Here is a 26,103-nt window from a genome sequence, read left to right as displayed (position 1 = left end):
ACCCTGTTCATCACCAACTCCTCCTCTCTCTATCCATCTTCACCCCCTCTCACCATACATCTCCTTATCTTCCCAGCCCCATATCTGTCCATCTCCTCCTTCCTCTCTCTCTTTGTCCAATTGCTCCTCTCCTCACTTTTAATTAATCACCTATTACTCATTCTCCTTGTCCATTTATTCCTATCTTCCTCTCTGTATTTTTCCTCATCCCTTCTCTCCGCCAGTCACCTGTCTCTATCGCCTCCTACCCTCTCTCTACCTGTCCATCTCCCCATCTCTATCTATCTCTTACTCACACTTCGGTCAGTGTCCTCTTCCCCTTTTCTCATCTCATCCTGCTGCTCTTCACAATCATTTCCTTCTCCTCCTCTCTCTGCTCAGCTATGCCCATCTAAACGTACACGCCCTGGTATTTATTGTGTACTACCTGCATGGCATGCCAGTCATGCAGGGCAGTGCAGATGTCAGAAGTTAGCAACGCTTTTTGACCCACAATACCACCCTTGTCTGAGCTAGCTTGGACTTACCCCAAAACTGCTACTTTCCACACACAATAAGTAGCTTGTCTTCCAAATATGGATGGAACCTATCGACTGCTTTAGGCGGAGATGTGGAATACACATTCATATACGCATACACACATAGATCAATTTTTGTTTGTATAGAAATTGCTGCGAAACAATGCTTTTGAGAAACAATTTATTTTGCAGGGCGTAAAAGTGCTCAACTGACACCAAATCTAATACCAGAAAAAAACTTAACTTCTGTGTGTGTTCAGCATGTTTTAGTTAAGTAATAGTTGTAAATATTGTTTTTAGTTTTTTCAGGAATGTTTGCAAAATACGGTGGCAGAATTGCTGAAAAAGTCTCCCTTAAATTTTTCTCGGAATAAAAAATCAAGTGGAGGAGTTTGGGAAGAATATACCATTTCTGTTCGAAACTAAGCATCGTGCAAATTATGTTCGTATTTCAAGTATTTTATGGATGGCCTATTAGGAGTCCGACTGGACGAAATTATGTAAGCTCTGTATTTGTTCACCAGAACAAGAGGGTGCGAAGAGGAAAATTTTATCTTTCGGAAAAGTACCTATAGAAAAGGGCCACCTGAGTGTGCATTAAGTGCGTGTGCGCGAGGGTGTATGCGAGCTTTGCGACCAGGGTGCACTAGACTTGCCGGCAGAGCGGCCGCGCCGCCTCCTCCTCCGCCCCAGCCGCCGCTGCGCACCTGAGGCTCTCGGTGCGCGACCGCGGCGACCAGTCTTTGCTGGGGCGGCCGCCGCTGCTGCTGCGGTGCCGCCTCCGTGAGTCCCGCCCCCGCGTCCGCAGCGAGCGAGCTGTCTGCCAGCTGTCCAGCCGGTGCCGCACCGCCGTCTGCACCTCCGAGTTCAGGAAGCAGTAGAACAGCGCCACCATGAAGCCCTGTCCAACACAATACCCGGATGACTGCCGCTCACCGCAAGGATGCAACATTCTAAAAGAAGATGAACATGACAAGATCATGTCCACACTATTGCTAGTATAGAGGTGATATTTATGAGATAGAATCCAAGAGTTCATAGCCATTAAAGAGAACTCGTAGTTGAGAAGGGACTGAGGTTTGAAGCACGACCTCGATGTTATTCGAACCGAACATTGATGAAGCAGTAAAGGAATCCATAGACAAATTTGGAATGGGAATTACAGTTCAGCAAGATGAAGAAAAACTTTTTAAGTTTCGGCAGTGACGTTGTAAATGTTAGAGAGAAAAAAGCTTGGAGGACTTACCTGAATAAATACAATTTTTAAGTGAATTACAGTTTGGTTTCCGAAGTGGCAAAAATACGGAGTCAGCCATAATAGAATTTGCAGAAGTTGTACTTGACGCTGTTGATAAAGATGAATGTGTCACAGGCATATTTTTGGATCTTTCTCAGGCCTTTGATAAAGTTGACCACAAGATTCTATTAAATAAATTAGAAGCATTAGCAACAAGAGGGATAGCTAATGATTGGTTTCGATCATACCTAGCAGATAGGGTACAAAGAGTAGAGATAACAAATACTTCATCTAAACATTTAGTAAAACACTTATCAGAACCAAACTACATAAATATGGTGGTTCCGCAAGGTATCATATTAGGACCAATGCTATTCCTGATATATGGTTCAAATGGCTCCGAGTACTATGGGACTTAACTTCTGAGGTCATCAGTCCCCTAGAACTTAGAACTACTTAAACATAACTAACCTAAGGACACCACACACATCCATGCCTGAGGCAGGATTCGAACCTGCGACCATAGCGGTCGAGCGGTTCCAGACTGTAGCGCATAGAACCGCTCGGCCACTCCAGCCGGCTTCCTGATATACATCAATGACTTTCCCGGTAGTGTTAATCATGGTGAAAAAATTCTCTTCGCTGATAACAGCATTATTATGGTCACTGACAAAACAAGAGAACTCTTTGCTGAGACAGCAAATGAAATTCTCAAGGAAGTTTATGATTGGACAATAAGCAATAAAGTGACATTGAACACAAAAAAGAGTAATGCCACGAATTTCAGTTTGTAGAGGAAAAATGACTATGTTAAATTAACTGTAGATGGCGCCTCTATAGACAGTGTAACAAATGCAAAATTTCTAGGAATGAATATTGATTATCAGTTGAAGTGGTGTGAACACACAAAGATACTTGCGAACAGAATGTCATTAGCATGTTATGCCCTTAGAATCCTATCATCAATGTGTAACACGCAGTGTCTTTTAGTTACATATTATTCATATGTACACTCAGTCCTTAACTCGGCCATTCATTTTTGGGGAACAAACGCACAAAATATGAACCAAATTTTCAAACTCCACAAAAAAGCCATAAGAATGATAACCAAAAATAATAGTCGAGCTCATTGTTAAGATCTGTTCTAAACACTGGAGATTTTAATTGTTCCATGTGAATAAATTTACCAGTCTGTTGTACACATCAAAAATAACACTGCTGATTACTGCACAAACAACTCTGGCCATGAGCATGCAACAAGAGCTAGATTCAACTTACAATTACCAAGAAAAAATAAACATAAAACTCAAAACAGCATTTTCTACCAAGGAATAAAACTATACAATTAATTACCAAAAGAAAAAAGAAATTGCAAAAATAGACTTATTTAAAAAGGCAGCTAAAAAGTACATGTTATACAATACATTTTATATATTGAAGGATTACTTAGATAAAACAGAATAGGGGTTTGATAAAAAAATGTAATGCAAATAAATAATAACAACAATGAATATAAAACATTCAACATTCCACATAACATCTTCATTTTATGTTTTTTTCCTTCTTTTTTCCTTTCTAGAAATGTTGACCCCCCAAGCTGTGCATAGCACAGTGCTAACACCTCTTCCACTTTCTGAACTCAACATCTCATTCATTATGGAGGACTCAGTTTTTCAGTTTTTCAGGATAGCAAATGGCAAGTTGCAGCACAGAATATGGCCCAGAGATCACCAGTGTGTGTGTGTCTGTGTGTGTGTGTGTGTGTGTGTGTGTGTGTGTGTGTGTAGTGAGTGAAGTGTTATGAAATAATGTGCATGTAGTGTGTGCAGTGACTGATAGTGAGATATGTGTGAACAATGTGGCATTACATTATTTAATAAGTTATCTGTAAAAAAGGTATTGTACACCAAGGAGTAAATCTAATGATTGTCTCTAACTAGAAGTCTGTAAACACATATGTAAACGAATTAGCTTATTTTAAATTGGTCTAAACTTGTAAATACTTTCACATGTCCTATATCCTTGTAATAAGAGATCTACAGAGGAATAAAGCTACTACTACTACTACTACTACTACTACTACATAGTACTTGAACAGAATGGACAGTATCTTAAACAAATGCTGTACGATGACCATCAAACAAAAGTAGGATCAGAATGATGGAATAAAGTCAAATTAAAGCAGGTGATGCGACAAACTAGGGAAATGAGACACTAAAAGTAGTAGATGAATTTCGATTCTTGGGCAGCAAAATAACCAGTAACCGACGAGACAGTGAGGATACTGAATGCAAACTGGTAGTAGCAAGAATAGCGATTCTTTAAATAAAAAATCACCTAAGGAAATCTTCACTTACACCCTTACTGAATCCATAGCACATTCCAAAAAGTGATTCACAAATATATCCACAAAAACATCAGAACTTCAGAGAAGAAGGTACCTCCGTAAAATTGCTGAAAAATCTTAGACCATATTTTTTCAAAAAACTTACGCACACCATTACAGAGGTGTGGCAGATAGAATATATCCCGAAGACTGGAAATGTGCTCTGATTGATCCTCTGCACGAAAAACGACAAAACGGATTTACAAACAAAATTCTGTCAGTATATGTTCTCCAAATAGTCCAGGAGAACCTCTATTACAAAATTAGTGAATACCAAGCAGAGAGTTCCCTACTTAAAGTATTTAGGCGAACTCCATGAAATAACAGGCAGAGAGAAAATGGCACAGAAAATTCGTATGCAAAAACTTAAAATATCATACAATGAAATCTACGCCTACTACAAATTGCATGCCCATACACGTTAAAATCCGTTATTATAACACACTTATCAAGATAAAAGTCCTGTACCTTTAAACTATACAGAAAATGTGAACTGGAAGACACCCTAAAAAGAAGCAAACTTCTATGAAATATACTGCGCTCCGAGAGATCAGAACATCGATACACATTGCAATCCCGAAAAACTGTGGTGGTATACATCTCGTGGTATACGTCACAAAAAGGAGACTGAAACCATATGGGTATATCCCCCGGTTCCCATCAACAAGACTTACTCACAAAGCTGCCACATACTTTGTCTTTTTTTTTTCAACTATCAGTCATCTGACTGGCTGGCAAGTTCGATGCCGCCCCCCCCCCCCCCCCCCCCTCACCACGAATTCCTCTCTTGTGATAACCTTTTCGTCTCAGAGTGCTTGCTGAAACCTATATCCTCAGTTAGTTGCTGGATGTATTCCAGCTTCTGTCTTCCACTGCAATTTTCGCCCTATAGAGCTCCCTCTAGTACCATAGAATCATTCCCTGATGTCTTAACAGATATCCTCCAATCATGTCGCTTCTTCTTGTCAGTGTTTTCCATATTTCTTCTTCCTATTCTCCGGGGAATTTCATCATTCCTTATGTTATTAGTCCACCAAATTTACAATATTCTTCTGCAGCACCATATCTCAAATGCTTCGATTCTCTTCTTTTCCTGTTTTTCCATAGTCCTTGTTTCATTAGCACGCAATGTTGTGCTCCAAACATACATTCTCAGAAATGTAGTCTTCCTATTAAGGCCTACGTTTGATAACAGCGGAATTCTCTTGTTCAGAAATGCCGTTTTTGGCGGTGCTATCTGCTTTTAATGTCCTCCTTGATCCGTCTATTATGGGTTATTTAAATGCCTTGGTTCCATGATACCCTAACTTCATCTGCTTCGTAGTCAACAATGGGGGAGTCAAGTTTCTCGCTGTTCTCATTTCTGCTACTTATTATTTTCATCCTTATTCGATTTATTCTCAATCCATATTCTGTACTCATTAGACTGTTCACTTCTTTCAACGGATCCCGCAATTCTTTTTCACTTTTATTGAGGATGGCGATGTGATTAGCGAATCTTATCACTGATATCTTTTCACCATGAACGTCAGTCCTACTCTTGAACATTTCTTTTATTTCAATCATTGCTTCTTAGATGTATAGACTGAACAGTAGGAGTGAAATACTACATCCATGTGTAACGCTCTTTTCAATCCGAACATTTCGTTCTTCATCTTATTGTTCCCACTTGGTTCGTGCACAAATTGTACATCATCCATCTTTTCCTATAACGCACCCCAATTTTACTCAGAATTTCCGAAGCTTGCACCATTTCGCATTGTCGAATGCTTTTTTCGAGTCGACAAATCCTAAGACTTGTGATTACATTCTTCTTCAATCTTGCTTCCATCATCAACAAGAACGTCCGAACTGTTTCAATGGTGCCTTTAACTTTTCTAAACCCAAACTGGTCATCAAACAGATTCTCAATTTTCATTTCCATTCTTCTGTATATTTATTATTCTTGACAGCAAGCTGGTGAGGCTGATAATCTGATCTTGCGATACTCCTCGCACTTGTCGGCTCTTGCTATCTTCGGAATTACGGATTATGTTTTTCTCTATCTCTTCCTTGTAGACTCCTGTTTCTTCTTCTGTCACGTCATCAGACAAGTCTTCCCTTTCATAGAGGCCTTCGACGTACTCTTTCCACCTCATCCACTCTGCCTTGTGCACTGTACGTCGGAATTCCCATTGCACTCTTGATGTCACCACCATCGTATTTAAATTCAGAAAAGGCTATTTTGACTTTTCATATGCTGAATCAGTACTTCGGACAGTCATTTCTTTTCAATTTTTTCACTTTTTGATGTAGCCATTTCACCTTAGTTTGCCTGCACTTTCGACTTATTTCTTTCATAAGTGACTTGTATTTCTGTATTCCTGAATTTGCCTGAACACATTTGTACCTCCTTCTTTCATCGACCAACTGGAATACTTCTTCTGTTGCCTACAATTTCTTGGCAGTTTCCTTCTCCGTACCTACGTTTTCCTTTCCAACTTTTGTGATTGACATTTTAAAGATGTCCATTCCTCTTCAACTGAACTGTCTACTGGGCTATTCATTATCGCAATATCGACAGCTTCACAGAACTTCAAGCGTGCCTCTACATCCCTTAGTACTTCGTTGCGCATTGATTCTCCCTGATTTCTCTCTCTTCATCATTATTACATTGTGATCTGAGTCTATATCTGCCCTTGGGTACACCTTACAATCCAGTATTTGATTTCTGAATCTCTGTCTGACCATGATGAATCTAACTTAAATCTTTCCTTATCTTCTGGCCTTTTCCAAGTATATCTCATCCTCTTGCGATTCTTCAACAGATTATCCGGTACTGATAGCTGAAATTTATTAGAGAACTCATTTAGTCTTTCTCCTTTCGTCTTCCTACAACCAAATCCATGTTCTTCCGTCATCCTTTCTTCTACAACCGTATTCCATTCCCCGTAACTATTAGATTTTCATCTCCCTTTATGTACTGAATTACCTGTTCAACACTTTCACACACTTTTTCTATCTCTTCATCTTCTGCTTGCGACAGCGGCATGTGTGCCTGAAGAATTGTTGACAGTATTGGTTTCTGTTGATTCTGATCAGAACAAACTTCTCACTGAGGTGTTCACAGTAGCTCATTGTCTGTTCTGCGCTCCTATTCACAACGAATCCTGCTTCAGTTATACCACTTTTTACTATTATTAATATTACCCTATAGTTATCTGACGAAAAATCCTTGTCTTCTTTCATTTCACTTCACTGATCCACACTATATTTACATTGAGCCTCAGCATTTCCCTTTTCATATTCTTAGTTTATCTACCATGTTTAAACTTTTGACATTCGACGCTCCGATTTGTAGAACGTTATTCTTTCGTCGGTTATTCAATCTTTTTCTCATGGTCGCCTCCCCTTGACCGTCCCCTCCCGCACATTCGAATGGGGGACGACTTCGGAGTCCTTTGCCAATGGAGAGATCATCATGACGCTATTCAAGTACACACCACAAGCCCTGTGGATACACATTATGTGTCTTTAATGCAGTGATTTCAGTCGTATGCTGCATCCTCACGCCGCTCATCATTGCCGATTCTTCCGCCTTTTAGGAGCAAGAATAATAACGATGATAACACTAATCGTAATGATAATTTATAACGTAGGAAGTCTTGAAAGAAGTGGAAATGGGCGATTAACAGCTGAAACCGGAATACAATACAAGCTGTTGAAAAGTGGCACTACAGAATAATGGTGAATAATAGACACGTAGACGGAATACCAAATGACGAGGTAATTAATCGAAATGGTGGCAAAAGATACTTATGGCACGGCTTGACTAAAAGAAGACACTAGTTGATAGGCCGCAGTCCGAGGCATCAAAGGGCCGTCAGTGCCATAATGAAGGAAAGTGTACGCTGGGAGGGAATGGAAACTGTATATGGAGACTAAGAGCATACAGTAAGCAGGTTAATGTGAGTGTAGGTAGCAGCAGTCATACAAAACTGAAGAGGTTTGCACAGGATAGAGTATGGAATTCCATGAGACCAGTCGTCGGACTGAAATCCACTGAGTCGAAACTTCCAGAAATTTCAGTTTTGCGCGTAAACGGTTACATGTACTCTAAAATGCCACTAGTTGTCTCCCTATACATTCTTCTTGGAGCAATATGTGAAGCGCTAGCGATCTGAGTGATTTCGATAATAGTTGTTTCGATGAGTGCGGTTTTACGATGACTGACCTTAAAGAGCTGAGTGTGTGTAAAATTTTCTTTAAGGACTTACAAGAACTGCTGCAGAGACGCATCAAGTACTTCAGCAAGTACTAGGAGACAATGATTTAGGTCCGACGGAAACTTATGACATGTGTAAGTGATTTAAAAAAGAACGTACGTAGACTGATGATGATGACCGCTGCTGTGGTACGCCAACTTTCATGACACCAGCCATATTCAGGATGAGAGGAATACCATTCCACAGTGCCGTAGCCAGGCCATCCAAGACTTGGAAATAAGTTATAGCGTAGGTGAAGGTCGGGTGAGACCATAGACAGGATTCCCCGGAAGTTTGTTCCGCTATTGCTTCAAGATGATAAGAGAGAGTTCGTCCATTCTTCGTCAGACGGTCAATAAAGTCGTCTATATCGATTTTTTGATATATTTGAGGGAGGAATTGAGGAGGAAACGTCCACTGCAGTGGCGAAAGAATGACTAAGTACTCCATCACGACAATCCACTACCACACACGTTTCACATTATCCGGTAACTTTCTACAAAAAACGCAATGGCGTTTGTTCCCTCACCTTACTTACTTATTAAACTCCGTATGACTTCTCCCTCTTGTCTAAGATGAATCCTAAGAGACGAAGATTTCATAGATTTAAGGAGATTCAAGCAGAATGACAGTGGGTACAGTAGACATTAACAAGTTGGCGTACCATTGAATTCGGTGAAACATGTGCCCAGGCGATTGGATATAATGCTTGTGAAACGAGACAGTGTGATGCCTGAGACAGTCGTAATACAACCCGTCATGCGGGTACCAGTTATGTAGCTACACATTTATTTGTTTCATGCTATTCTAGTCTTGTGTACTTGAACACCAATTTAATTTTTGTGCCTTATTTACATACAGAGTTTGTAAAAACATCGAAAATGCTTAGTGTAGTGTGCGGGAAGGCACATTGACCGGTTTTCAGGAAGGTAACCTAATCCGGAAACGCACGACTTGCGCTCTGGATAGCGACGAAGTCTAAGGTGGGTGTACGTTCCATATTGCGTCAATAACCCCAACGTCAATAAACCCAACATTACAAACGAACTTCGAACTGCGTACCTCCTACGTCAAAGCAGAGCCTACATGGGTGGCGCTGAGTCCCACGTACATGTGCCAATACGTGCGGTTGTTTTTAAAATATTTAAATCTTTCCGTGGACTCAAGCAATAAGGTCCTCCGCTGACGTTACACGCGTGCCAGACATCATACTCTTCGTATTACCCAACAGAAAATACTGAAGAGGTGTCAGATCTTGCGACCATACTGACTTTCGATCTGCTCCACCCCTACTAATCCATCGACTGCCATAAGTGACGTTGAGGTGATTCCACACATCGACGTCATAATGTTCTGAATAACCGTCGTGATGCGAACAATTCACTTCTCCGTATGCAAGCACCACGTCAGTCATTTCTGCGACTGTGTACTAGTAAATGTCGCACCCCTGTCATCAACGGTACTGCACTGCCAAACCACTCAAGGTCCGCTGTAGGATGCGCGCGAGACCAGTGTGGAATGTAGCGCCTGCGCAGAATTGTTGTTAGGCCCTGGTCGTCCATCAACAGTAGGCAGATGGCTAAAGCATTGATTACCTTCCGTCTTCAGACACTAAAACTAATCGGAACAAACCATCTCAACCGTTCGTTCTCAGACTTCGACACTCTTCAGCGTCAAAACCGAGCGTTTCCGGGTATGGATTCCCCTAGTTTGACTTTCCGCACACCATACTAAGCGCTGTCGGTGTTTTTGTGTATTACAGGGTGAAGGAAAAACGCCGCACTTGGAAGTCGGCACGCGATACCTCATCCAGATTAAAGACAAAAATTTATCTAGCAAAATCAGGTCGGGTGCATTGTGAAAACACATGTATGAAACTGAGGAGTTGGTAACACTGTCATATCGTACAGCACGTCGGAATGTCAAGAGGAATGTGTATCATCCCGCACTGTCGTATCAGCAGTCGTAGCTTACTGAATAGCCGCCATGGCAGCTCAGCGTATTCGGTCAGAGAGTTATCTGCTCTCTGTAATAAAAAAACTGAGTGAATGGATGAACCTGAGCGGGTGTCATGGGACGTCCGCCCACAACAAACGTAACGACCAAACTGAGATTAGCAAAACGTAACGTGCTGGGACATCAAACCGACACACACGATGGAGCTATGGTTAGAATCCTCATCAGGCTTTCTTTTTTTGTCTTTTGTTTTTTTGCTTTTTTTTTAAATTTTTGAGACGTCTTTTCCCCATTTCTCGTCATTTGTAAGTAGGTCATAATTTTTTCACGTGGCAACAGCCTATCACATGACAATGTGATCCATGAAACTGCACGCATGTGTCTACTAGCTGCGCAGTGCGCAACCATAACAGGTCCTCTCAAGTTCATGTAGAGCGGGTTACCAGTTGAGTACGTAAACAATGAATACGTCCATTCGCTTTTGTCGCTCGGTGCACCTGATAATTTAACTGCTATTGCTCATGTGTTTGCTCCATGGTACCTTCAAAGGTGCCCTCCGGATAAGGATATTTTTAGTCAGTTGGAGCAACGCCTTTGGAAGGCTAGTAATCTTCGTCCACAAGTAATGGACATAGGTCGCCCAAGAACTAGACATGCTCTACAAATACATGACCCTATTCTTGAAAATATTCACCAGTCACCCCGGATAAGTACACGTGATATTGCAAGGCTGTTCCAGATCTAAGACTGGTTTTTGAAGCGTTACAGTATGAAGAACTGCATCCAAGTCGTTACACGTTAACGCATTACCAACGGCCAGCAGACCGCATTCGACGAGTACAATTCTGTGAACGGCTTTTACCCCAAGAATAAAACCACGAACATTTTATAAATAACTTGATATGAACTGACGAACCTACGTTCACTCGCGAACGTATTTTCAACGTCCGCAAGAATCATTATTTTTTGGAGCATAACACTTACGTCACCGGCGAACGTGGCTTTCAGGCTCTCTTTGGTATGAGTGCTTTTGAGCCTTTACCTGTCGCCGGACTAGTTGAATGCTCCCTTGTATTGTACGCTTTCCGTACAATACTTAGCCTGGTGCATTAGAAAACGTTCCACTTGGAGTTCGGAGAAAGCTAAGGTTTCAGCAAGATGGTGCTCCACCACGCTTTGGAATGAATGTGCGTAACTGTTTAAATGAAGTTTTTCCAGGGAATCATATTGGTCGTAGAGGTCCAGTGTTCTGGCGTCCATGTTTGAAAGACCTTGACCGGCTATATTTTTATTTGTGGCGACACTTAAAGGAAAACATTTATAGTACTCCACCAATGGATGTACAAGTCCTAATAACTCGCGTGCATGCCGCTTCAGCAATGGCGGATACAGGTGTGTTGCGTAGAATCCTGAGCAATATGATCCAGCTAGTGGCGAAGTGATCGCAAATGCATTGTGATCACTTTGAACAACTTCTCTAAAGTGAACATTGCTGCTACATGAACGTACTGGCTCTGTGAAGATAAGCCTGGACGTCAAACGTATTGAATAGAATTATTGTGTATAGCGTAGTGTGCTATCTCGTGTAGCCTACCTACTGCGTATTTCGTACCACATCGGATTGCCCTGTAAGGGGCCTCCCGGCTAACGACGCCAAACGCTCATTTCCATTTACCACATCGGATAGAGACGATCTTAGCGTATACATTGTTATTTTATATCGGCTTTATTTGTGTCATGTATGAAACAAAGTAGTCGTTTATGTCTGTAAGAAGTTGGTGTTATCGGCTTTACTTGTGTCATGGACGAAACAAGGTAGTCGTTTACGTCTGTAAGAAGTTCATGTTATGTCTTAATGTTTAAATAAATGTAACAGTAAAAGAAAGAAATATGTAAGATACCACAATGTGTAGGTATAAATTGCATAAAATTTGATACTTCAACCTAAGAAAAGGGGAAAAAAAAGATTAGCGTGAAAGCGACTCGAACATCAGGAAGACTGCATATATTTTCCTCAGGGCATTGCCTCGTGTCACTAAGCTAATTGGACAGTTCCGGCAGGGCACAGAGTTCATGCCACCTCTTCTTGGCTGCCATACACGCAGACAAACGGATACAGCGTTTCCAGAGCCTAGTTTTTTAAATCTCATTTCTATTAAACCGATTGGCGGGACTTGGTTTTGAACGGTACATTTTTGTCTTGGACCGGGATGGGGAATCGCATGTCGACCGCCAAGTGTAGCATTTCTTCTACACTCTTTATATTTGTCATACATTATTTTCAAGAATGCTTATAATGTAAATATAATTTTTACACATAAACAGTACGTTAAGATAAATTATAATCTTTGTGCCCATCCGTAGGTGCGACTTCTTCAGGAAGGAATAACAACAAGACATCTAAACGGAGATATAGTTAACAAAAATAGGAAATATACTGCCTTGACCGAATTTCTATTAGCAAAATACCTGCAACTCTAAAAATTATTAGTCTTGCGTAGCTTGGTAGTTTTGAAAGCATTGTTATAGATGTAACACCAGTTTACACTCCATGCAATTTCACGACGTTTCATATTGGAAATTTGTGGTAAGGTCTTATGGGACCGAACTGCTGAGGTCATCGGTCCATAAGCCTACACACTACTTAATCCAACTTAAACCAACTTACTCTATTGACAACACACACACCCATGCCCGAGGGAGGACTCGAACCTCCGACGGGGAGGAACGGCGCGGACCGAGACAAGGTGCCTTAGCCCCCGCGCGGCTACCCCGTTCGGCACTCGTCGTTTCACTTCGTACTTCGTGATTCATGCAAAACTTGGCATCCTTGGTTGTATCGATATGTTTTGGGACATGGGCCCGATATTGCACTATTGGAATCAGACTCATCTCTTGGCTGCTTGTGAAAGGAACTCCTTGACAGGTCGGAAATTAAACCGATTTCAATGTCTCAGGTAAAGATCTTTGACATTATTTACGTCGATGGGTGGCCAACAAGACTTTCCTGGTGTCATCATTCTGAGTGACGAAATTACAGCCGGCCGAAGTGGCCGTGCGATTAAAGGCGCTGCAGTCTGGAACCGCAAGACCGCTGCGGTCGCAGGTTCGAATCCTGCCTCGGGCATGGATGTTTGTGATGTCCTTAGGTTAGTTAGGTTTAACTAGTTCTAAGTTCTAGGGGCTAATGACCTCAGTAGTTGAGTCCCATAGTGCTCAGAGCCATTTGAACCAGCCACGAAATTACAATTGAGATATCGTGCAAAATAACTTGGCTCATACGATGAAGCGCATTTTCATTCTCAGTGATGGGCGAGCCCCTCTGAATGGGCGGGGTTTGCTGCTGCCTACTGAGAAGTGAGAATCGTCCACTATGAACGAAACATTATCTGCATGCTTTGGCTACACAGTGGGAATGGATGTACGCAGAAGCCTGACAGTCTGCAATCTTTATCACATAAATTTAAAAAAAACTGTTTGAAAAACAATTTATCCTGTGGCATCTCATAGTATCATTCGTGAACTTCATGATGAACTGCGTATCAATTCGTTAATTGTCACAGTTACTATGATATTTCTGTATCAGGGAAGGTGCTCTGCCAAATTTCTGCATGTTCAGTCATACATCACTGCATACTAAACGTACCCAAAATGTTGAACTTTTATTTAAACTTGAGACCTGCACGTTTCTGCAGCCTTGAGAAAACGTATTGTATGTAGTGAATACGCTTCCGATCGTGCGCTCATACAACAGAGTGAAGGTGAAATATTTAGAACATCCTCAAATCACAAAAACGGTTCCAGACACCGAAAGAAGTTTTAGGAAAATGATGGTATGCAAACTGAAGAGCATTTTCACATACAGTTAACACGTAAATCTTTCTTATCTACTGCAATATGTGAGCAAGTACAGTTGTTTTAAATTAAATACTGTAATTATTTTAAGAGCTATCGATGGCAGTTGTAATGAGAATTATTACAGATATGTAACAACAAATGGGAATGAATCAGGCTTTTACTTTTATTCAGTACGTGTCCTTTTGATAAGCTACTGACCTGACTTGTTCTCAATTGTTCGTTTGATACTAGACTGTTACAGGATTCTGTCATAATTGCAACTGCATTACCACGTTATTGTGGTTAAATTGTGTTTGTGTTTTGGTGAAAGAAGTTAATTTTAACTTGGCAACTAGAGGAAGAAGAAAAGGTTTACAGCTGACGCGAAAATAATTCGCTCCTTCTGTTGCATTTATAGCGTTTTCCTGTACCCCACTGTATTTTCAGTAGTAAACGGTCTACTTCTCTAATTCCCTGTCGTACTGGCATAATCTGTTATTATAATCGTTTGCATACTCGCTAGCTGCTGCTTGGAAGGTCTCCTAGATCGGCGTTTGTATGAGTGCTTCAGTTGTAGAACTACATTTCCCCTAGGACGGTGGCCCGCCGGAAAAGGAGTCCCCTCCGCCCCCCCACTACTGTAGTCCCCTCCCCCCCTGCCCCCGCCGACTCTTCGTCTATAAACCAAGTAACATTATATACACTGTACTTTCGTTGCGTATTACCCAGCTCAGACCCTTGTTCGACAGACGTTTTCCATTGAGACAAGCAACTGAAAATCTTTGTTCATGTGCAGGAGTATGCAGCTTATTTAAAGAGGCATGCTTCTCACTTTTAATTCTAACTTGGATATGTGTTAACAACAGGGTGATAATCATTGAACTATATGAAAAAAGAAAACGTAAATTAGTTACTAACCATGGCATGCACACACTTTATTCACCATGTAAACGTCACTACATGTATTCGGATTCAGTTATCACATGCTCCATATGCCTGCCATGATTGGGATGATGTGGTGCAGACGAATAGCGAAATCCTGCATGACCCGCTGAAGTGTCGGAACGTCCATTATGTCGATGACCTCCTGAATAGCTGTTTTCAGCTCAGCAATGGTTTTGGGGTTATCGCTGTACACCTTGTCTTTACTATAGCCCCACAAAATGGAGTCGCAGGTGTTCATATCCGGAGAATATGGTGCCCAATCGAATCGAGGGGTAATCCAGAACCTGAATGCGGCCCCTAGAGTGACATCAAACACTCTACTGCTCAGATGGGATCGAGCTCCGTATTACATGAACTACATCTTGTCGGTAACAGGGTCATTTTGGATAATGGGGATGAAATCATCTTCCAAAACCCTCACTTACCGTTCGGTAGTCTCCGTGCCATCAAAGAATATGTCACAGATTATTCCGTGACTGGATATTGCTCATCACACAGTCTCCCATTGAGGGTGATGAGAATTCTCGATCGCGAAATGCAGATTATCAGTCCCTCAAATGCGCCAGTTTTGCTTATTAACGAACCCATCCAAATGGAAGTGGGCCTCGTCACTAAACCAAACCATACCGCTCATACTAATTCTCATCGTGCCCCGCGGCCAACCGTGCAGTTTGAACTTCCTAACTCAAAGCGTTTGTCAGTACAGCATTACTGACAAACCTTAAAATCTCTTGTATGCTTATCGGGAATTGAAACAGAAGACCTGCCGCGGCCCCTATTGCAGCGATAACCAGAACGGAGGCAGAAGTAGTTACCGCATGCGTGGTTCTTGCAAGCTTTGTGAGCTGTGACGAGGACGCTCTAAGACCGCTGCTCATAGTCACGCACCATAGCTCAGGATTTCAACAACAGCAATACCAAGGTCTTTGGTGACTCATCCAGTGTCCCCGTGAAGACTACGTCAAGCACGCAAGAACTTCTTGTGGCTTTGATAGACCTTGTCATGTGGAGCGAGATACATTGCAGCGAAATACGGACTTCATGTCAGCCGATATGGCTACAGTTAATCACCTCACTTGGACTGGATTCTGCATCTCTTCGGTACTGTACGAACCCTTCTTTGTTCATGGACTATGGTTGGATTCTATTATTGGTTGATCACAGTGATCAACTCGGGTCCTGACTTGTATTGTAGTTATATTTGCATCTCATTTTCTTTTAGTCTCAACGGAATAACTATCTTAGAAAAGAGAATCAGACATAGTTTCAAGCTCTACTAAATAGTTTTGTGGCTTAAAAAATATTTAGTATCGGTAATTCTCTAAAACCGGGAAAAAATTTGTAGTCGTGAGATCATTAGAACAACCCTATTTAAAAAAAGATAGACTACATGAGTTGGAGGTTCGTGTGCACGTACAGACGATGATCTTAGATCACCAGCCGTATAAATAAATTTTAATGTGATATGATTTCATCAACAATAAGTTCGAAAGATGGCATAAAAACTGTAGCTGGATATTTCTGTCAACCATCACTCACATCTGCTGAAAAAGTATTCATAAACTAATGACTAGAATGTAGTGTTGTTGTTGTTGTGGTCAGTCCTGAGACTGGTTTGATGCAGCTCTCCATGCTAATCCATCTTGTGCAAGCTCCTTCATCTCCCAGTACCTACTGCAACCTACATCCTTCTGAATCTGCTTAGTGTATTCATCTCTTGGTCTCTCTCTACGATTTTTACCCTCCACGCTGCCCTCCAATGCTAAATTTGTGATCCCTTGATGCCTCAGGACATGTCCTACCAATCGATCCCTTCTTCTAGTCAAGTTGTGCCACAAACTTCTCTTCTCCCCAATCCTATTCAATATCTCCTCATTAGTTACATGATCTACCCACCTAATCTTCAACATTCTTCTGTAGCACCACATTTCGAAAGCTTCTATTCTCTTCTTGTCCAAACTATTTACTGTCCATGTTTCACTTCCATACATGGCTACACTCCATACAAGTACTTTCAGAAACGACTTCCTGACACTTAAACCTATACCCGATGTTAACAAATTTCTCTTCTTCAGAAACGCTTTCCTTGCCATTGCCAGTCTACATTTTATATCCTCTCTACTTCGACCATCATCAGTTATTTTGCTCCCCCAATAGCAAAACTCCTTTACTACCTTAAGAGTCTCATTTCCTAATCTAATTCCCTCAGCATCACCCGACTTAACTCGACTACGTTCCATTATCCTCGTTTTGATTTTGTTGATGTTCATCTTATATCCTCCTTTCAAGACACTGTCCATTACGTTCAACTGCTCTTCCAAGTCCTCTGCTGTCTCTGACAGAATTACAATGTCATCGGCGAACCTCAAAGTTTTTATTTCATCTCCCTGGAGTTTAATACCTACTCCGAATTTTTCTTTTGTTTCCTTTACTGCTTGCTCAATATACAGATTGAGGGGAGAGGCTACAACCCTGTCTTACTCCCTTCCCAACCACTGCTTCCTTTTCATGCCCCTCGACTCTTATAACTGCCATCTGCTTTCTGTAGAAATTGTAAATAGCCTTTCGCTCCCTGTATTTTACCCCTGCCATCTTTAGAATTTGAAAGAGAGTATTCCAGTCAACGTTGACGAAAGCTTTCTCTAAGTCTACAAATGCTAGAAACGTAGGTTTGCCTTTCCTTAATCTTTCTTCTAAGATAAGTCGTAAGGTCAGTAGTGCCTCACGTGTAGCGACAGTTAAGAATTGAAACACGTTAGTGTTTACTTAATCATAAAAAATCAAAGCGAAGAGAAAAAGTAACTGACTTCTTTTTAGCTATTGTTCGGAACTAAAGGCCCTCCTCAGAACAATAGTAACCTATGGACTGTTCTATAGCTACCAAGGATAACGTGTACCGAATCCGCACACTCTGGAGTCAAAATATTTTCCTGCTGTGACGACTACAAGTCTTCAATAGCTTTCCCCTTCGTGTAAATGATGGTATGTCATGTATGGCACGATGATTTATCGTAGGTTGGCACTTACCGATCTGGGATATGCTTACTGCCCTGACTATGCATGTGGAGCTCTGGGCAGAAAGGGATTTATCTGTGGAGCAGCAGGCAGGCTGTGAAAGGAGGAAGAACGGTGGATGTAGAGAGAGAGAGAGAGAAAGAAAGAGAGAGAGAGAGAGAGGACGGACGCACGCAAGCACGGAGACGGGAGAAACCGCCCGCATCTCGTGATCGTGCGGTAGCGTTCTCGCTTCCCACGCCCGGGTTCCCGGGTTCGATTCCCGGCGGGGTCAGGGATTTTCTCTGCCTCGTGATGGCTGGGTGTTGTGTGATGTCCTTAGGTTAGTTAGGTTTAAGTAGTTCTAAGTTCTACGGGACTGATGACCATAGATGTTAAGTCCCATAGTGCTCAGAGCCATTTGAACGGGAGAAACCGGGGCGTGTGCGGAAAGTGCGCCAAGAAAGTGCTCCTGTGTTTACTTGACGGAAGCTACGCTGGCTAGAGTGGTTAGCTTCGAGTACGAAGGAAGTAAAAGGCACGGTTACTAAAGACACACACTGTTGCATGTAACGTGTCTCAAGTGGCCAGATATGCGTTATCTTAATGCAGTCGATGAGTTAATCGGAAGTTTGGAACAGGTACTATTATTCGCTAATATTATAGGCTTAGTCGAAGGTTAACTTAGGGTGAATCGGTATCACATTGCTCACCATTGTGGACCAACCCTGGCTCCCGAGAATATTTCAGTCTTTGACTTAGAGGCTAAACGACTAGTTTCGTTGCTTTGCAGTGGTTCAGGAAGGGGGAGGGGGGTAGTTCACTAGTTATGGAATTGCTCACTTGTGTCTGGTTGTTTATTAATCACACTGATGGGGATTGTATTATCAAGTGACTGCAGTTTAAGTTATTTGCCTTCTAAGAATTGTTGTTATTTCTGGTCTGTGCCACTTAAATGTTTGGGGTGTAATAGCTTATATTAGGCTGAGGTATCTGGATGGGACATATCACAGGACAAAGTATGTGGTGGAGAAGCGGTTGTGACACAAGAAAGAATACAGAAAAGGAAACAATGTATTGTTTCTATGTGTATCAAACTAAGTTACTGAGAATTAAGGTCAAGCATTAAGGTCAACTGGTCATCATTGAGTCTGCTATAGGTCGTAAACAACATTTGTATATTCACTTGCATATTCTCGGAAATTCAGATATTTAATAGTTGATTTGGCTACGCTTGTCGTGATTCGGCAAGGAGGCAGTTGATTACTGGTTTAAATGAGATTAAGATAACTCACATTTCTGAGGAAGAACAATAATTGAAAGATTTGCATAAAAGTTTCAGTATTTTAGATGTTACATTGTAAATTTTGTTGGTTCGGCTGTAATATGGTTTCTTAAATATTGGCTTCGTTTAGGAAATAATTTCGTGGAAAGTGTTCATGCTGTATTAACTAACTATATTGAGTGTTGTTGCTGGGTTGTCAGTGATTAATTTGGTGCGACTTTTTAATTTTAAAATAAATGTGTAAACTGTTAATGTTGTCCCAACTCAGTCAATCGTTCCACCGTTTTCCACTGTTGCTCAGTTACCTGTCACACGGTTACTTTGAATAAATGGGTACGAGTAGTACATCTTGCTTTATGACGCTCTCCACCGATTGACTTCCTCATTTTCATTTATTCATTTAACTACATTAATAAATGACATGGAATAATAACATAGTGTCTCAGCGCAGCTGCTTTTTGAATGAGTTGAAGATCTTTCGCTGTGCTTGTACTTCATAATTTCAGTAGAGTAAAACTTCATACCCTTTTCTTCTGAAGTATACTGTTTTTCTACAACGTTGTGGAGAGTAAAATACATGTATCTACAACATGTTGTTACACGAAATTGGTAATAGAGGGTTACTTGAATATGGACTGAGAACCGTTCGTAATACTTAGCAGAAGACGTATGACAGGGCATCGGTTAAGAAATAGCGTGTTATGTATGTTTTCAATCATAGGTATGGCAAAGGGATGAACTGCTTGACACAAGCAAGACAATACTTGTAAGGGATTATGTGACCATTAACTGATAAGTTGGGGATGAATGAAATGAGAATTGGTATCAAAACAACAAAAAGTGTTTGCTGTGAGCCAGTAACAATCCACATGAGAACAGCTTTCTTCAGTCTTATTTATCTCTCCTGTTTTCTGTTTCCTTGCTTCAAAGAAAAGGAGCATAATATAATATTTTGCAGCATGTCCTCCGCATCGAGGTCTTTAGATTAATCACGGGACAGATTATGTAGCTTAAGGGAAGTAAGCTGTCATTGTGTGTAAAAGGAGCGATTCGATTAGCCACTATGGTAAAGCCACGGTGTCTTCACGAGGACGTAACTCTGCTCCTACCACATTCTTCACTGTATCACCGTGACTGGTTGATTTTTTTCCCTTCTATTTCTTTTGATCTTTCTCCCTTTGTACAGAAAAATCCAAGTATAAAAGACAAAAATTAAGTGTTCGATTAAATCTCATTCCTGATATTTATTTTTCAAAATCCCATGTTTGCATAACAGCATGAAGCACACAGTTAATACTGGAATAACATTGTGTTTGTGTTCAGAAATGTACAATATTGTTTTGTCTTCGATGACGTTTGCTTCTTATTCTGACATAGCTAAATGATAGAAGCGTAATGACTGTAAGTTAATTTGACAGCGCCCTGCTACTAACTATCGGAATCCGTTACCTCTTCTATTAGAGCGCTGTTGTCACCGTGTCTGGAATACCTCCGTGGGCGGTATTGACATTTCACAGCGCGTACCAGGATGAAACTATGTAAAATTAATAACCAGCGGGAAGTCAACACTGAACTCAGCACCGACGCTGTGATTCCATAGCAAGGAGGACCGCATAGCAACATGCGATAAAGTGACAGCGATAGAGATCCGAGCGATAATGCTCTGTTGAATCAGTGTGTGAACTAACAAGGGGACCATGCCTACTCCTCATCACCCTTCTTCCAAATTTATGGTATATGCAGAGATTTGAAAGAAACGGATGTGGCCAAAGTGGGAGCAGTAGCCGGCCGGAGTGGCCGAGCGGTTAAAGGCGCTACAGTCTGGAACCGCACGACCGCTACGGTCGCAGGTTCGAATCCTGCCTCGGGCATGGATGTGTGTGATGTCCTTAGGTTAGTTAGGTTTAAGTAGTTCTAAGTTCTAGGGGACTTATGACCACAGCAGTTGAGTCCCATAGTGCTCAGAGCCATTTGAACCATTTTTGGGAGCAGTATAAAAGTGACTCCCGTCCAAATGCACCCCGTTAGTGCAACCCCACGGTGTCTAATTTTATCGACAGTTAAAGAATTTGATCAGAAACCTTCAAAACTACTCTTACCCCATCGAGAGAGGAAACGAAATCAAATCCCGTGAAGACTGTATCAAAACACATTCCATTGCACATCACCATCTCTCCTTGCCTATATGCGGCGGAAGGATGCCAAACAGTGCAACAAAGAGAACGTTTTATTGACAGAAGCCAAGTTTGTTTTTCTATAGAAACTTTGAAGTAACCATGTAGTTATAAAATAGGGCATATGTAATGTGTGCCAGATGAGAAAATTACTCCATCCCTGCTTTTATTATAAGTATCATCCATGCACTCGTGTATAATTTACTGCAAAATAATAAAAGTACCCAATTTGGTATGCTAAGTTCTTGTACACGCCGTAAAATCGCGTCCTGCACATTTTTTGCAGTTTCAGGCTATCCTCTGCTTTTTCAAACTATCCTTTGCTTTTCCTTTTCATATCTTTTACGAAAAGTTTAATCAATACAATTAACTCAACATTATTTCAGTTCTTTTCTTTTAAGGTTGATTAACAAGTAAACGGTCTTGTTATATTGATATTTATTTATTTCTAGCTAGTGTTCGACTTGCCGTGACATCGTCATGAGACTACTGACCAGCTTCTATAAGGAACATTTGTTCTTAAGTAACCAGGGGTAAATGTTGGCTAGCTGGCCGGTGTGGCCGAGCGGATCTAGGCGCTTCAGTCTGGAACCGCGCGACCGCTACGGTCACAGGTTCGAATCCTGCCTCGGGCATGGATGTGTGTAATGTCCTTAGGTTAGTTAGGTTTAAGTAGGTCTAAGTTCTAGGGGACTGATGACCTCAGATGTCAAGTCCCATAGTGCTCAGAGCCATTTGAACCATTTAAATGTTGGCTAACTGAGATCTCGAGTCCCTTGTTGACGCTAGGCAGTTTTTTCCTGAACATGACCCAGTAAGTCGAAAACTAATTACAAATAAGCATACACGAGTGGAACAAAACCAGTGTACTTGTTATTCAAATTTAAGTATGGAACTGTTCGACCAAAAAGTTGCGGAGGAGTCGATAAATAAGATATTTTCAGTTTATCTGCAGTGTAAGGAACGCAAAAATTAGAAATGAAAAAGAAGTGTTGTTATGTGGACTCGTACTGACGACCCTTGGAATATTGTTCTGCAATCTTTCTGCAGCGTCAGCCGCCGCCTGGAAACTACGCTTACGTAAGTTGGTCATTCCCCACCTGACCCGCGCCAGAAATCCATGTTTCTCTAAACGCTACAGTCTTCTGAAGCTCCCACCTACGTCACTTTCATTTCTGGCCAAGGTCTGCGTATGACATATGTCTCAACTAAGTCAGTGATGAGAAGAAGTCATAGTCCCTTCCTAAGCGAAGGAAGAGCAACGCTCACATCTTCAGCTTCTCACAACACCTTTGCGAGCGAACATGTTCATTTAATCACGTGTTTAGGGAAGCGACTACAGTAAAAGTACTGCCTGAATGCAGAACTAAAAAGGCGTTGGATTCCAATTACCGCACTACTAGTCGTGTACTCTTGTGTGGTCCGTATTGTGACTTTCGCGTCTTACAACTGTATATGCTGGAACAATCATACTTTTTATGTGTATAACGCATTTCAGTTAGACTCATAATCACGTGAGCTACCCATAAGTTCAATGAAATGAGAGGATTTAGTAACTTTAATTTCCTACCGCAATGTACAATTCACAGTATTACATGTATACCATGTACAGTTTACCGTATTTGATAATAATGTCTCTCATAATCTTACTAGCGGATCAGGGCACTTCAGCCTATGAACGTATACTATGCCTAGCATCCAAGATTATATTAATTGTACCAGATCTAGATTATCTTGACCTTTAACATTACAGTAAACAGCCTTCACTTAATTAATTGTTGTTGTGTGCTTCAGTTCAAAGACTAGTTTATGCAGCTTTCCACCTTAGATTATTCTGTACAGATCTCTTCATAGCTGTATGACTACTGCAAACTACATCCATTTAAACCTGCTTGCTGTAGCCAAGGCTTAGTTTTCCTGTGAATCTTTGCTCTCTATTCCTGACACTCGGCTCTATTATGCAAGCGGCCTTACTTTGATGCCACAGGAAGCGTAATATCAACCGATCGCTAATTTTAGTCACGCCATGCTACAAATTTCATTTTTCCCCTATTCGCTTCTAGATCTCTTCATTAGTTTTTTTATCTTCCAATCTAATCTTCAGCACCCATCTATAAGCCACTGGTCCCAAAGCTTCTTCCCATTCTCCTCTGCAATGTTTATCGTGAAAGTTACACATCTGTACAAAGCTACACAGCAGACAAACACCTTCCAAAAAGGTATTCTAAGTACTGAGGAAAAGAGAGAGCTGGTGCAGCCTGCGTCGTTGCTACATCTCCTGCATAGGTTAAAGTCAAGGTCAAGATCAAAGTCAACACCCCCCCTCCCCTAACACCCTCTCACCTCACCATCCTCCATTCTATCATAACTACCATACATATAAGTGGTGGTACACTGAAATTGGGAAATGGGGTATTGTCCTATTGACTGAAGAATATGAGCTCAACCTGCTTGGTCGTGAGATTTCCTGTGCTTTTTTAGGATCTAGTGTATTAGCTTGTGAATGTGCACAGTGTTCATAAATTCCCATTAGAAACTTCTAGGGCTTGTAGAGGGGAGTGAGTAGATATTTTTAATTGGAACCAGTGGCCTAAAATACACCATTTCCATACTAGAACCATGTGAAAACATGTGGACAATGCGACCACACTCACAATTAACTGATTAGGTGTGACTCAGTACATCACTTGCCTTACAATTACACTCATTAATAGCCAACGAAATTACTTGTGCATTCTTCGATAAGTTCTCTTCAATGTAAAGCAGTACAGCCTCTTCCAATTCAGGGTGCAGTGTCTCCCTGGAGCACCACAGTCATGCCTGCTGATGGTGAGGGTATCCTTTCTCGAAGCCCTTGCTTAAGGGTAGGGGATGGAGTGGGACATTATGCAGAACGATCTTGATAAAGTGAGGAGCAGCTCTTCCACTACTGTGAGCTTCGTCATTCAGAAGGAGGATGTTGATGTATTCTGCAGACGTTTACTCCATATGTTGCTCTAATACTCATAGGCATGTGAATAAGGTTGAAACATGTCAGATGATGGACATCAAATAACATGAGATGATGTGACGCAACCGTCCTCCACCATGACTACCCTGCTGCATATCTACCCACCAAAACATGTTTTGAAATGGCTCTAGCCTGGAAACGGCACATTGCTGGACATAGGTCCCCTTTTGGAATGTTATGTATTTACTCTCCTCTTCAAGTACTAGATGTTTGTAATTGTAATATGCGAAAATCTGCAATTTATGACCCTGATTCAATAATTTATATCCTGTCACTTTGAGCCATGTCCCCTATAGACCTCGTCGCTTGTTTATCATTATTATTTGTGTATTTAACACTAATGGAGGTCAGATATGCTTTAATTAATGTTTAAAGTATTACATGAATGTTTTACATGTTTCCAAAAACATTAATAACACGTCTCGCACTACTGCATATTCTGCAGCAATAGCCGCAGCTGGCTGCAGTTGTAGAGGAGGAACCCAAGTCAGAGCAGCCCCAGCTGCACTTAGCAATACACCCTCATATGTAGGGCTTATATCCTGCGCTATAGCCATGCTATGCAATGATGGAGGCATATACACATAAAACCAGAGTTCAGAAGAGTGATGATTTTTACCCGCAGCTGTGGACTGCACAATATATCTTAAGCCCACTCTGCCCCCCCTCCCCCCCCCAAAAAAAAAAAGTTCGCCAATACCACACAGTTCCTGTCAAAAGAATATTTACATGTTCAGTTATCAGTAATGTACTGTAAAAAACAGAAACTGTTCAGTTAACATATCACGGATGAGTTTTCAGTTGTACACGTCTCTTTTCTTTTGCTGTGCACTTAATCCATAAGAGCAGTGGCTCATTTGTCATTTCTCAATTTTTTTCCTTGGAAAGCAATAGGTAAGAAAAATCCTTTTGAATTCGAGACAAAAACTAACCATCATTTATGACATATAAATTCGATTGCACATTCCACTACTAGAGTTACTGTATACCTATCAATGCTTGAAAAGTTCCCGTATTTCTTTCCCTTTTAAATGAACTAGTAATATCTTGGTTTCTATTTATTGAGAGTAATTGGCAAGTGTTGTAATGTCTCTTGTATATATTTATGGCCACAGTGGACACTTTGCAGAATGCTGTTAGATTAAACATTGATTCTCTTAGTACTCTGAACACAGGATACTGGCCTGTGTGTAGCAGTATGTCAGAGTAGTATTTATTTGAACAAGCACGCTACAGATGGTGGGCTTGGCCACTAAAGGCAGTGCTGGCTGTGCAAGGCAATGCAAGCCACCGGGGCTGGCCTTCCATTGCTCATGGCAAGCGCTACTATGTGTGTTGGGGCCAGAGGAAAGGAATCCCAGCAATGGAAACATACTTCCCCTCCTCATCCCTCATGGAGGCTGCAATCCCCTACCACACACCAACTCCCATCAGTGCCAAGGGCTCAGGTTTTTTGCCTCCATATGCAAAAGCAGCGTCTCGGATGACAGAATGAAGTGCACTATTCTTCATATGTT

General features: G+C 41.3%; 1 protein-coding gene across 3 annotated transcripts in view; it reads right to left on the bottom strand.

The window, feature by feature from the left end:
• Nucleotides 1-26,103, bottom strand: part of LOC126475318 (diuretic hormone receptor-like) — a 602,994-nt gene that overhangs the window by 20,065 nt on the left and 556,826 nt on the right. For all 3 annotated transcript variants that reach the window (XR_007586700.1, XM_050103101.1, XM_050103100.1), the window contains one exon: nt 1,226-1,419. Coding sequence is in view for 2 of the 3 variants with exons in the window: in XM_050103101.1 (XP_049959058.1) it covers nt 1,226-1,419 (194 nt within the window). In the remaining variant the exon portion in view is untranslated. The remainder of the gene's footprint in view (nt 1-1,225; nt 1,420-26,103) is intronic.

The sequence above is a fragment of the Schistocerca serialis genome, chromosome 4 (assembly GCF_023864345.2).
Source record: "Schistocerca serialis cubense isolate TAMUIC-IGC-003099 chromosome 4, iqSchSeri2.2, whole genome shotgun sequence".
Lineage (NCBI taxonomy): Eukaryota > Metazoa > Arthropoda > Insecta > Orthoptera > Acrididae > Schistocerca > Schistocerca serialis.
This window is presented reverse-complemented; position numbering and strand designations above follow the sequence as displayed.